This window comes from Dreissena polymorpha, chromosome 6 (assembly GCF_020536995.1).
Source record: "Dreissena polymorpha isolate Duluth1 chromosome 6, UMN_Dpol_1.0, whole genome shotgun sequence".
NCBI lineage: Eukaryota > Metazoa > Mollusca > Bivalvia > Myida > Dreissenidae > Dreissena > Dreissena polymorpha.
This window is the reverse complement of record NC_068360.1, coordinates 79,246,313-79,260,199: the sequence shown is the minus strand read 5'-3', so window position 1 is coordinate 79,260,199 and position 13,887 is coordinate 79,246,313. Positions and strand designations below refer to the sequence as shown.

Sequence of the window (13,887 nt, the reverse complement as noted above, 5' to 3'; positions counted from 1 at the left end):
CATACTCGCAGTGCCTGACAGTGGAGTACATACTGGCAATGTCTGACAGTGGATACCATACTGACAATACCTGACACTGAAGAAAATACTGACCGTGCCTGACAGTGGAGAACAAACTGGCAGTGCCCGACAGTGGAGAACATACTGGCATTGCCTGACAGTGTAGAACATACTGGCAGTGATTGACAGTGGAGCACATACTCGCAGTGCCCGACCATGGAGTTCACACTGGCAGTGACTGACAGTGTAGAACATACTTGCAGTGCCTGACAGTGGAGAACATACTGGCATAGCCTGACGGTGGAGAACATACTGGCAGTGCCTGCCAGTAGAGAACATACTGGCAGTGCCTGACAGTGGAAACATATACTGGCAATGCCTGACAATGGAGAACAATCTGAGAGTGTCTGACAGTGGAGAACATACTGGCAGTGCCTGACAGTGGAGAAAATACTGGTAGTGCCTGACAGTGGAGAACATACTGGCAGTGCCTGACAGTGGAGAATATACTGACAATAACTGACACTGAAGAAAATACTGACCGTGCCTGGCAGTGGAGAACAAACTGGCAGTGCCTGACAGTGGAGAACATACTGGCATTGCCTGACAGTGTAGAACATACTGGCAGTGATTGACAGTGGAGCACATACTCGCAGTGCCCGACAATGGAGTTCACAATGTAGAACATACTTGCAGTGCCTGACAGTGGAGAACATACTGGCATAGCCTGACGGTGGAGAACATACTGGCAGTGCCTGACAGTGGAGAACATACTGGCAGTGCCTGACAGTGGAGAACATATACTGGCAATGCCTGACAGTGGAGAACAATCTGAGAGTGTCTGACAGTGGAGAACATACTTGCAGTGCCTGACAGTGGAGAACATACTGGCAGTGCCTGACAGTAAAGAACATATTGGCAGTGCCTGACAGTGGAGAACATACTGGCAGTGCCTGACAGTTGAGAACATACTGGCAGTGTCTGACAGTGGAGTACATACTGGCAGTGCCTGACAATGGATAACATACTGGCAGTGCCTGACAGTGTAAAACATACTGGCAGTGCCTGACAGTGGAGAACATACTGGCAGTGCCTGACAGTGGAGAACATACTGGCAGTGCCTGACAGTGGATAAAATACTGGCAGTGCCTGACAGTGGAGTACACACTGGCAGTTTCTTACAGAGGAGAATATACTGGCAGTGCCTGACAGCGGAGAACATACTGGTAGTGCCTGACAGTGTAGAACATACTGGCAGTGCCCGACAGTGGAGTACATACTGGCAGTGCCTGACAGTGGAGAACATACTGGCAGTGCCTGACAATGGAGAACATACTGGCAGTGCCTGTCAGTGGAGTACATACCCACGGTGTCTGACAGTGGAGAACAAACCCACGGTGTCTGAAAATGGAGAACATACAAGTACTGCCTTACAGTGGAGAACATACTGGCAGTGCCTAACATTGGAGAACATACTGGCAGTGACTGACAGTGGAGAACGTACTTGCAGTGACTGACAGTGAAGTACCTGCTGGCAGTGCCTGACAGTGAAATCACAGTGGTAATATCTGTCATTAAAGAACATACTGACAGTGCCTGACAGTGGAGAACATACTGGCAGTGCCTGACAGCTGAGTACATACTGGCAGTGCTTGACAGTAGAGAACATTAGGACAGTACCTGACAGTGGAAAACATACTGTCAGTTCCTGACAGTGGAGAACATAATGGTTTTGTCTGACAGTGGAGAACATTCTGGCAGTGCCTGACAGTGGAAACCATTCTGGCAGTGCCTGACAGTGGAATACATACTGGCAGTGTCTGACAGTGGATAACATACTGGCAGTGCCTGGCAGTGGAGAACATAATGGTTTAGTCTGACAGTTTGAGAACATTCTGGCAGTGCCTGACAGTGGAAACCATTCTGGCAGTGCCTGACAGTGGAATACATACTGGCAGTGCCTAACAGTGGATAACATATTGTCAGTGTCTGTCAGTGGAGAAAGTATTTGCAGTGCCTGACAGTGGAGAACAATCTTACAATGTCTGACAGTGGAGAACATACTGGCAGTGCCTGACAGCGGAGTACATTCTTGCAGTGCCTAAGAGTGGAGAACATACTGGCAGTGTCTGTCAGTGGAAAACAAACCCAAGGTGCCTTACAGTGGAGAATATATTGGCACTGCCTAACAGTGGAGAACATACTGACAGTGACTGACAGTGGAGAACATACTGGTAGTGACTGACAGTGAGGAACATACTTGCAGTGACTGACAGTGGAGTACCTGCTGGCAGTGCCTGACAATGAAAACATGATGGTAATATCTGACATTGGAGAACATACTGGCAGTGCCTGACAATGGAAAACATACTGGCAGTGCCTGACAGTGGAGAACATATTGGCAGTGCCTTACAGCTGAGAACACACTCGTAATGTCTGACAGTTTAGTACATACTGGCAGTGCTTGACAGCATAGAACATAAGGACAGTACCTGACAGTGGAAAACATACTCTCAGTTCATGACAGTTTAGAACATACTGGCAGTGTCTGACATTGTATATCATACTGGCAGTGCCTGGCAGTGGAAACATACTGGCAGTGTTTGACAGTGGACAACATACTGGCAGTGCCTGACAGTTGAGAACATACTGGCAGTGCCTGACAGCGGAGAACATAATGGTTATGTCTGACAGTGGAGAACATACTGGCAGTGCCTGACAGTGGAAAACATACTGACAGTGCCTGATAGTGGAGAACATACTGGCAGTGCCTGACAGTGGAGAACAATCTGACAGTGTCTGACAGTTGAGAACATACTGGCAGTGCCTGACAGCGGAGTAGATACTGGCAGTGCCTGACAGTGGCGAACATACTGGCAGTGCCTGACAGCGGAGAACATACTGGTAATGTCTGACAGTGGAGAACAAACTGGCAGTGCCTGACAGTGGAGAACATACTGGCAGTGTCTGACAGTGTAGTACATACTGGCATTGCCTTACAGTGGAGAACATACTGCAGTGTCTGTCAGTGGAGAACATCGCACGGTGTCTGACAGTAGAGTACATACTAGTAGTGACTTACAGTGGAGAACATACTGGCAGTGCCTAACAGTGGAGAACATACTGGCAGTGACAGACAGTGGAGGACATACTTGCAGTGACTGGCAGTGAAGAACCTGCTGGCAGTGCCTGACAGTGAAAACATTATGGTCATATTTGACATTGGAGAACAAACTGGCAGTGCCTGACAGTGGAGAACATACTGGCAGTGCCTGACAGTGGACAACATACTGGCAGTGCCTGATAGTGTAGAACGTACTGACAGTGCCTGACAGTGGAGAACATACTGGCAGTGACTGTCAGTGGAGAACAATCTGACAGTGTCTGACAGTGGAGAACTTACTGGCAGTGCCTGACAGTGGAATACATACTGGCAGTGCCTGATAGTGGAGACCCTTCTGGCAGTGCCTGACAGTGGAATACATACTGGCAGTGTCTGTCAGTGGAGAACGTACTGGCAGTGCCTGACAGTGGAGAACATAATGGCAGTGCATGACAACGGAGTACATACTGGCAGTGCCTGACAGTGGAGACCACACTGGCAATGCCTGACAGCGGAGTACATTCTGGCAGTGCCTAAGAGTGGAGATCATACTGGCAGTGTCTGTCAGTGGAAAACATACCCACGGTGCCTTACAGTGGAGAACATACTGGCAGTGCCTAACAGTGGTGAACATACTGACAGTGACTGACAGTGGAGAACATACTGGCAGTGATTGACAGTGAGGAACATACTTGCAGTGACTGACAGTGGAGTACCTGCTGGCAGTGCCAGACAGTGAAAACGTTATGGTAATATCTGACATTGGAGAACATACTGGCGGTGCCTGACAGTGGAGAACATATTGGCAGTGTCTGACAGCTGAGAACAAAATGGTTATGTCTGACAGTGGAGTACATACTGGCAGTGCTTGACAGTAGAGAACATAAGGACAGTACCTGACAGGGGAAAACATACTGTCAGTTCCTGACAGTGTAGAACATACTGACAGTGTCTGACAGTGTATATCATACTGACAGTGCCTGGAAGTGGAGAACATACTGGCAGTGCTTGACAGTGGACAACATACTGACAGTGCCTGACAGTGGAGAACATACTGACAGTGCCTGACAGTTGATAACATACTGGCAGTGCCTGACAGCGGAGAACATAATAGTTATGTCTTACAGTGGAGAACATACTGGCAGTGCCTGACAGTGGAGAACATACTGGCAGTGCCTGATAGTGGAGTGCATACTATAGTGGAGAACATACTGACAGTATCTCTCAGTAGAGAACATACTGCCAGTGCCTGACAGTGGAGAATAATCTGACAGTGTCTGACAGTGGAGAACATACTGGCAGTGCCTGACAGTGGAGTTCATACTGGCAGTGCCTGACAGTGGCGAACATACTGGCACTGCTTGACAGTGGAAAACATACTGGCAGTGCCTGGCAGTGGAGTACATACTGGCATTGTCTAACAGTGGAGAACATACTGGCAGTGTCTGTCAGTGGAGAACATCTTACGGTGTCTGACAATGAAGAACAAACCCACTGTCTGACAGTGGAGTACATACTAGTAGTGACTTACAGTGGAGAACATACTGACATTGCCTAACAGTGGAGAACATACTGGCAGTGACTGACAGTGGAGGACAAACTTGCAGTGACTGACAGTGGAGTACCTGCTGGCAGTGCCTGACAGTGAAAACATAATGGTAATATCTGACATTAAAGAGAATACTGGCAGTGCCTGACAGTGGAGAACATACTGACAGTGCCTGACAGTGAAGAACATATTGGCAGTGCCTGACAGCTGAGAACATGCTGGTAATGTCAGACAGTGCAGTAAATACTGGCAGTGCTTGACAGTAGAGAACATAAGGTCAGTACCTGACAGTGGAGAACATACTGTCAGTTCCTGACAGTGTAGAACATACTGACAGTGTCTGACAGTGGAGAACATACTGACAGTTTAGTATATACTGGCAGTGCCTGACAGTGGAGAATATGCTAAGTGGAGAACATACTGGCAGTGCCTGACAGTGGATAACATACTGGCAGTGCCTGACAGTGGAGAACATACCGGCAGTGCCTTACAGTGGAGAACATACTGTTAATGTCTGACAGTGGAGAACATACTGGCAGTGCCTGGCAGTGTAGAACATACTGGCAGTGCCTGACAGTGGAGAACATACTGGCAATTCCTGACAGTAGAGAAAATACTGGCAGTAGAGTATAATTGAGACACACTGGGATACATGTTTTCAAACGACAAAAGTTAGCTGCTTTTAAGTTTATTTATGTTAATTTTATGTTTGCATTACACAATTACAATTAAATATGCACAATTCATAAATATTAATAAATATAGAGGTATCTGATCGTGCAGAAAACTATATTGTATTAGGTTAATTGCTGCTATCTGTCAGAGGCTGCATATATAAGCACAGGAGAGTATACCCTGAAATATACAACCAACGTATGAAAGAATACAAAGACAAAGACATTGCATCAAACATCTGGCAAAGCATAGCCAAACAAATGTCAATTGATGGCGTTTCAGGTAAGTGAGAATAGTAATATGCGATTATATCGTCTGCATATTGTACACTCTATAATCGCTTTTCAAAAGACACAGTATATATTTCAAACAAGATACAACGCTAAAAGAAGTCAATATTTATGTTCTTTTTTGTCTATGCGAGTTCACATATAAGTTTTGAAGTCTGTCTAATACCAATAAATCAGTTTTCTTTATCAATATAATTATAAAGTTTTTAGAATCTAAATAAATACATTAGTTTGACGGTGTCTTATAATGGCACGTGTCCAGTATCTATGTCTGCGTTCCCGTCTCCTAACATGCAGTACTGCCGCAGCAGTCATCATAAAAATGTGTGCTCTTCTAATAACGACATCCTAATCCAAGTACCACCACGTTTGGAATGAGGTTTTTACACGGAAAGGCTAATATAATAAGCGGATGCATGGAATAGATACTCCGTGTCCGTATACGAAACGCGGGCACAGAACGCGGACGCGGAGCGCGGACACGGATGCACGGAAACCCGGCCTTAAGCATAATTATAGGCATAATTAGAACACTTGAGTTCTCTGTGTAGAACCACTATTTGGTGTTATTTGGAGTGGGTGGACATCATCGTCATCGTCATCATCGTCATCATCATCATCATCATCATCATCGTCATCATCATCATCATCATCATCATCATCATCATCATCATCATCATCATCATCATCATCATCATCATCATCATCATCATTTGATCAAATAATAATTATATCTAAAATATTTTTTTTATTACTATTATTATTATTATTATTAAAAGCAGTAGCAGTAGTAGTATCAGTATTGCTACAATCATCACAATTACAAGATACAATATACAAAATTTTATTTAAAGTCGGTTTACAATAATGACAGTTTAACACTAGCTTTGTATAGCTATTTACCGACACATTCAAATGTATAATTGTTCTGTACAGGGCATATATAAATACAAATCATTTTTCTTGTTATAGCACCAAAGGCATAATTAGTTTTAGTAACAAGCCTTATGATAATAACTTTATATAACTATATAAAAAATATATACACATATAAAATACTACATAATTCTAGTAAAAACAAGAAGCTGGCATACAATAGTAAAAACTGACATGCGAAAGCTTATTATGCATTTTTAAAAGTAAGCCGTGAGTGTTATAGTAAAAAAAAGTAAGATATAGAAGGAAAAACACAATTACTAATTTAAGTAATACAATTTAAAAGATTAATTCTACCATATATTTCATACATTAAAAATTATGATGAACGTATATTTTGCTTAATAATGATATAACTTACATATTTAATAATCAGTTTCCTTACATGACAAAAAGAGAATATATCACAGTTTGCATGAAACATAAAAACAAGCAAGCACAAAAAGCATGAATCATAAAACAAGCAAGCAACAACAAGCCAATTTAGCAACTTACCTATTTAATAATCAGTTTAGTTGCATGAAAAAGCATATATCACAATAAGCATTAAAACATATGATGAAGGTAAATTTAACTTAATAATGATTTAACTTACATGTTTAATAATCAGTTTCCTTACCTGGAAAAACAAGCATATATCACAGTGTGCATGGAACATAAAACAAGCGAGCACAAAAAGCATGTATCATAAAAACAAGCAAGCAACACATAGCCAATTTTAGTTACTTACATATATAATTTTATAACGCCATCATCGTCATATTGTATATTATTCAAAAAAATATTTTATAAGCCCGTTATTTTAAAATAAAACAATATATACTGTATACATAGTATATTAACATATATAAAATTATCCTTTTAACAAAAACAATACGTAATAGTAATCGGTGAAATGCGTTATATCTGTAAACGATGTTAGCAATCTACAGAGAATTAATTGTTCTGCGACCTCAACTAGTAAACAACGGGAAAATAAATGACCGACAAATAGACAAATTTACCTGGCCGGTAGGTGGCGCGAGCTTTGTTATTATTGTTCATTTCCGGGTAATACAGGTGATAATAATATTTCACTTTCAGGTGAGACAATAAAAACATTCGTAACATTTATTAATGCGACTTTGTTCCTATGAATTATTATGAAAGTCGTGTCATTAAAATAATGAATAGTTAAATATGAGTGTATATGATTTTAGACATAATGAAAACTGTTGTATTCGAAACATATTTATTGAGAAAGTGTCAATTGAAGGGGCCTTTTCACAGATTTTGGCATGTTTTGAAGTTTGTCATTAAATGCTTTATATTGATGACTGTTAACATTAAATTTTAAAAGCTACAGTAAAAAATCAAAAATAAAATTTTAAAAAAGGAAAAAAAAGAAGCCCTCAGCACGGCTCGAACCAGTGACCCCCGGAATCCTGAAGTAAAAATGCATTAGCCAACTGAGCTATCCTGCCAAGCATACAAAGCAGGCGTATTTTATACCTTATATAAACAGTCTTCGTAGTTTCACAAATTAAACGACAACAACAGAACTCTCCAAATTATTCAATCGTTGCAATGCTTTATAATTTTAAGGTTTTTAAATCGTCAAAAGATGCATATAATGGCTATATTAGAACATGGCAAATGTTCAGAAATACTGTTTCCTCACAAATATCATAATTTACTAGACCGAAAATTTGCGATTCTGGAACAACTTTTTTCAATTTTGTCAATTTACCAAACCGTGAAAAGATCCCTTTAATGATCATACATTTTTAATTATTTACCTCCCACTCTATTAATGGGATTAGTGCATTTTTACAGGCAGCGGTATCATACATTTTGCCCGACCCAACCACTGTCCCTTGCCAATCATGTACATCTTTTTTTCAAATATTGTCAATATATCACGTACAGAACTAGCGAATTAAAAAAACAACAGCATTTTTTGGATAACCCATTGATGTTATACATAATTTGAAGGGAATTACATAAGAAAAACAAAACTGGAAAAAAAAATCCATTGAACGTATGTTGAGTTACCGTCCTTGGAATTTGTTTTTAACTTGATTTTTCTGTTAAAACCACAAGTTGAGTTTTTAAATTAGTCCTATGGTGATAACGTATTGATGTTACTTATAATTTTTCAGAGCATTAGTACAAACATGTTTAGCACATTCCAATAATGCAAGCAACCTGTGAGTCATTGGGTAGGGAGAATATTGCCATAGCCAGCTTGTCGTCCCCCGTCAGCAATGTGTTAAAACCTAAGCATTTTGTTAAGGTTTTTAACATTTGCTCTAAAATCAAAGTGCTTCAACCTACAACTTTGAAACTTCATATGTAGCTGCACCTTGATGAGTTCTACATGCCAAACCCATTTTTGGATCACTAGGTCAAAGGTCAAGGTCACTGTGACCTCTAAAAAAAAATCTGACAAGCTTTCGTTTATTCAAAACTGCACCCGCAGCTGAGCTTGGCACCCGTTATGCGGTGCTCTTGTTTCATATTGCAGCCTTTGAGACTCAAATGATGAACAAAAAATAACTTGGTTCATAGCTAAGGTTAAACATTGGGGTGGCAAAATGTAACATGCTTGAAAAGCTATTATTCCAAATACAATTTATTGTAAAATATAAATTCATACATATGTATAATTTAATAATAACATTATCATGAATATTACTATTATCAAAAATATGCATAGACCAGTTGATGAGTGACCTCACAGGCACCCGCAAAGTTTAGACCCATACACTGGTTGGCAAAAACACAAAATCCAAGACCACCTTTACTCTGAGACTTTTTAATAACTTTTTATCTATATTAAGATGCACTTAAATGTATCAATATACAATATTGGTACAAAAGATGATACCTTATGAATATTATTTAGGTTTTAGGATGTTCATTTCATTTTTTCTTATTGATTCCTTTACAAAACACATACCTGTATCTATATGCTTTACGTTACTGTAACCAGTACGTTTCCCAACCAGACATTGCGCATGCGTGGGAAATCCTGACTGTAAAAAAATAACAATTAAATGGCCTATAAAAAACCCCATAATTTTGAATATCACTAATCACTTCATAATCAAGTTATGAAACGCATGCAACAACTTGGCTTGGAATAAAAATTGTTCTGGTTTCTACTTTGTGCATGCTCTTTTTGAATACATACAATTCTGGTTTGATTAGAAATATTCATTGTTATAAATGAGAAATTCACTCATTTATAATTCTTTGCATATTGCCAATAAAATAATCTATAACTGTACGAATTTCAGTTAATATAATCTATAATTATAAATCACACCAATTTCGAGAAAAAAATATTTTTAAAAGACAACTTATCTGTTTTTAAGACAAGCATTGGGTTTAAAAGAATCATACAATTTATTAAAAAACAGTGCCATCACAACATTTGGATATAACTGGATGTATCCCCTGTTTATGACACAAACCATGTGAGTCAAAGCATTAACATTAGCATTCACAGACACATAGATTTTATGGCAAAACATATTGCGACTTATGTATCAATGACTAGGCGAAATATTCAGGGGGCAGCCGCAACCCCTTCCACCTCATTTGCTACGCACTTGAATGTTGAAGTTCTTTAAGTAATATAGGGCTTTGTTAAGAGATTTTGTTTATTTTCAAAAGTGTAATTTAATGAATTTACTAAATGTCCTTTAATACTTGGACTAGTTTTTAATGATTATAATTACATGGCCAAAGATAAAATAAAACAATGTTTTTGCCCCTGGTGTTTGAACCTTGAATCTCTAAAAGCAAAAGCTTATGCACTCCACAGCCTTTTGAATTTGATAGTTTCATCTCTATATCTGTTATACATGCTTTGTCTAAATGTTTTATGAAAAGCATTAAAAAGGTTTTAATATTTTTCATAAATTTGTTTGATGAATACCAATAAAACAGTTTGCTTTAGTGTTTTTCCTAGTGTTGTTTTGCTTGTTTTAATTTTATGCATACATAATTTTTAATCTGTGACAATGAACTTATAGTACAAATGTATTCAAGAATGTAAACAAGTCCCTTTAAAGCAGAAACTCAAGAGATATGTTGTTGGAAATACCATGATAATATTTATTTGTCTCATGTTTGTTTCAGAAGTACGAATTTAATTGAAATGCAGACAACCATTTCAAAACTGCTTGACAGCAAACAGTGAAAAGAAGACTTGATCAAGAACTATGTCACACATTACCAAGTCAAAGAAGGATTGATCAGACATCATTGTCTCCTTCCACTATGGTTTTAGAGGACATTGGCAGTAATGTGGGGATCCCAGTGCCATCTACGCTCACGCCTGCAGCCAATGTCACTAACTCTGGACAGGACAACAATTATAACCCTCACGATGAAGATTTCAAGAGTTACCCATCTGACACAGTGGCTGCTGTGACAATAGCTGTTCTTGCTGTTGTGATAATTATTACAATGATAATAGTGTTCAGAGCATTACGTAAGAGACAAAGAGCTCGTCGTGGTGAACAGTTTGGGGAGAGCATCATTCCAACTGTGACCACAGGTGTCATGGGAACAGGTGAACCCATTACCGCTTGCATACTCATTTTAACGCATTTGTAGTCGCTGATTAAATTAAATCAAAGACATTTTCTTCAAGATTCATGTTTGAAAGGTTGATTTCCAACCCTCAGGTACTAATGAGTAGTTAAAAGCATCAAACCTGAACAGACTCAGAGTTGCTCATTATTAAGGCTGTTCTGTTTTTGTGCTGTTTTCACATAGCCATTTTCACTTAGCTTTTGAGTTGGAAAGATCATAACAAGGGCTGCAGCTGTATACTCATTGTTAAAGCGAACCAGTGACCACCTGGTTGCTAGGCGGACACCAAATCCACTACTCCATGGATACTTTTAATATCGTCACATACTAAGTTCTGATTAAGTCGTATACAAATAACCATAATTCAAATACATTATGAAAACCACTTGAAAAATGTAACTTTAAAAATAGTTCATATGACCCTGGCTTATGTCACATTTTCAACAAAAAAGTTATAAAATAGACTTATTCATTTTGACCCCCTTGGTTCATTTCAGGTGGTGCTGCTTACGCCAATGCACTTAACAACCGTGTACCAGTTGAGAGTCCAGTGCGATGGGAATCAGTCAACCCATCCACACAGTCCTCCACACAGTCTGAACACACAGACACGTCATACATGGAACGAACCAGATGACACCTCCACGGCCATTTCTATAGACCTAATCTGGGTCCATATTAAGTTCGTTGATCTGATTCTTAGATTTGAGTCTTAAGAATAATGAATATTATTAAAATTGTAATGTTCTATAATTGCTTAAAGGATTTGTCTTGGCATTTACTGCCTCTTGTTACATCAATCTACATATTGAAAATAATGCTTTACAATCCTATGCATCAATGATGGCATGAACATGTTTACATTTTATGGAAATATAAAACTCCAGGAACATTATCATAAAATAAATGTATGTTATACTCACGAAACCCTAGTCTTGTATTTCAGGCAAGTGGCCAATTGCGTATACAAAGCCATAGAGGTTGTTTTTCTCAAGTCTGAGTCTATCCATGGTCCTTATTCTTAAGTTAAGCATGGGTTGTTGAAAATAAGAACTGATTAAAACACCATTACAAGTCAACATTTTAGCGTCATATTTGAATATAACAGTTATATAATTCTTTGCTCAAACCTCATTATATACATGATACTCACTTTAAAACATGTTTGTTAAGTTATTTCTCTAAATATCTGTTATCAATTTTTTGAGTACTATTTTGTTATACATCATTTTATTTTGAAGGTTTCCTTTGCTATATGGATCTTGCTTCATTACATTCATTTATTAATGATGGCATTGTTTGCCAACTGTTTGATTTGAAGATGTTTTGTGTTAATAAGGCTAATTGTATGCATGTCCTATACGATTAACCATTGAAATGATTTTAATTTATAATATTTACAATACAAATTAAATGTGGAGTTAACTGTCTGATTGATATCAATTGCATAATTCTTTCTTTTTGTATGTTAGTATATTTATGCTGTTACGTTTGAACATATTATTTTTTCAAACATACCATTTCAAAAACTCCAAAAATAAGTTCTGTGTGTTTTTATCTTTCCTATAGAAGCTTAATTTAGCACACACCCAAATGTCCACATACTGATTTGTAAAATAAATATTGTATTATTGTAAATTGTGATTTATTACACCAATTTATTCCAATCTGTTTGTGTTTTTGTGTGACATGATGCATCTGTCAGTGCTGTATATATATACTTTGTATTGTACTTGCACTTATAATTACTCATTGATGAATGTGTTGTACAAAAAACCTAAAACTGCGATCAGTATTGCAAGAGTGGTTTACCAATTATTTTGAATGTATGTGTTTGGCACTCCTGGAAAACAGGGCTAAATGCTTGTTGTCCCAGATTAGCCATGCAGTAGGCACAGACTAGTCAGTGATGACACTTTCCGATTTTATGGAATTTTTCATGTAAAGGAAATCTCCTCTTAACAAATTCAAGTCTTTACAGAAAGTGTTGTCCCTTATTAGCATATGTAGACAGCACAGGCTTATCATGTTCAACTCTACACACATGCATAAGGCCCCGTTTTTCCAGAGCCGGCCTTATGTACAATATTCCATAGCACGATTGACCAGGATCTGAAAAATACTTCATTGGAATCTTTTGGAAAATCTTGTCTCCAGTTATGCCTCAAAAATAAGTAGTAGTATTTTTTCTATTTTTACTTTTAAGAATTGTGTTTCTGTTATTATTGTTATTATTTTTTTGTAAATGGGTGTAATGTTTTGTATGTTAACATTCTCATTTCTACATTCCACGGTTATTGATAATGCTGTAAGAGAAAAACAACTTGTCTAAGTGTGTGTTCCTTTCTTCCATAGTTTTGTTTTACAGTGTACAATATTTTAATGCGAAACATTTGTGGTATAAAATTTATTTAGTGTAAACATTTTGTAATTTTAGAATAAATGCATGATCTTTTATTCATATGTATTATCATGTGTTTAATTGTCTTTTTTTCCCATTGATAATTAATAAAGCAGGGAAAATTATACAAATACTTGGTAATACTTATAAAATATATATATATATATATATATATATATATATATATATATATATATATATATATATATATATATATACTACCTTTGGTTTATTATGAGGTATTAATGCCCAAAATTGGATATATCGGCAATATACCAACCGAAAAGCACTTCATATAGAGACCGAAAAGCACTCAATTTCTCGCTATATATATATGAAAAAAAAA

General features: G+C 38.0%; 2 protein-coding genes across 2 annotated transcripts; one reads left to right on the top strand and one right to left on the bottom strand.

Annotated features, from left to right (window-relative positions):
- Positions 1–223: 223 nt before the first annotated feature.
- On the bottom strand, positions 224–7,597 carry LOC127835842 (uncharacterized). The gene is made up of 14 exons (XM_052362270.1): positions 7,558–7,597; positions 5,102–5,250; positions 4,937–4,992; positions 4,677–4,824; positions 4,316–4,548; positions 4,075–4,195; positions 3,432–3,636; positions 3,083–3,328; positions 2,512–2,939; positions 2,205–2,297; positions 1,700–1,933; positions 1,529–1,651; positions 1,057–1,401; positions 224–1,009 (listed from the first exon to the last, which is right to left on the bottom strand). The coding sequence occupies exons 1-14, from the start codon at positions 7,595–7,597 to the stop codon at positions 224–226; spliced, it is 3,207 nt and encodes a 1,068-aa protein (XP_052218230.1).
- LOC127835330 (uncharacterized) lies at positions 7,552–13,608 on the top strand. Its single transcript, XM_052361700.1, has 3 exons — positions 7,552–7,636; positions 10,682–11,117; positions 11,638–13,608. Exons 2-3 carry the CDS (start codon positions 10,823–10,825, stop codon positions 11,775–11,777), a joined length of 435 nt encoding a protein of 144 aa, XP_052217660.1. The 5' UTR covers positions 7,552–7,636; positions 10,682–10,822; the 3' UTR covers positions 11,778–13,608.
- The last annotated feature ends 279 nt before the right edge of the window (positions 13,609–13,887 follow it).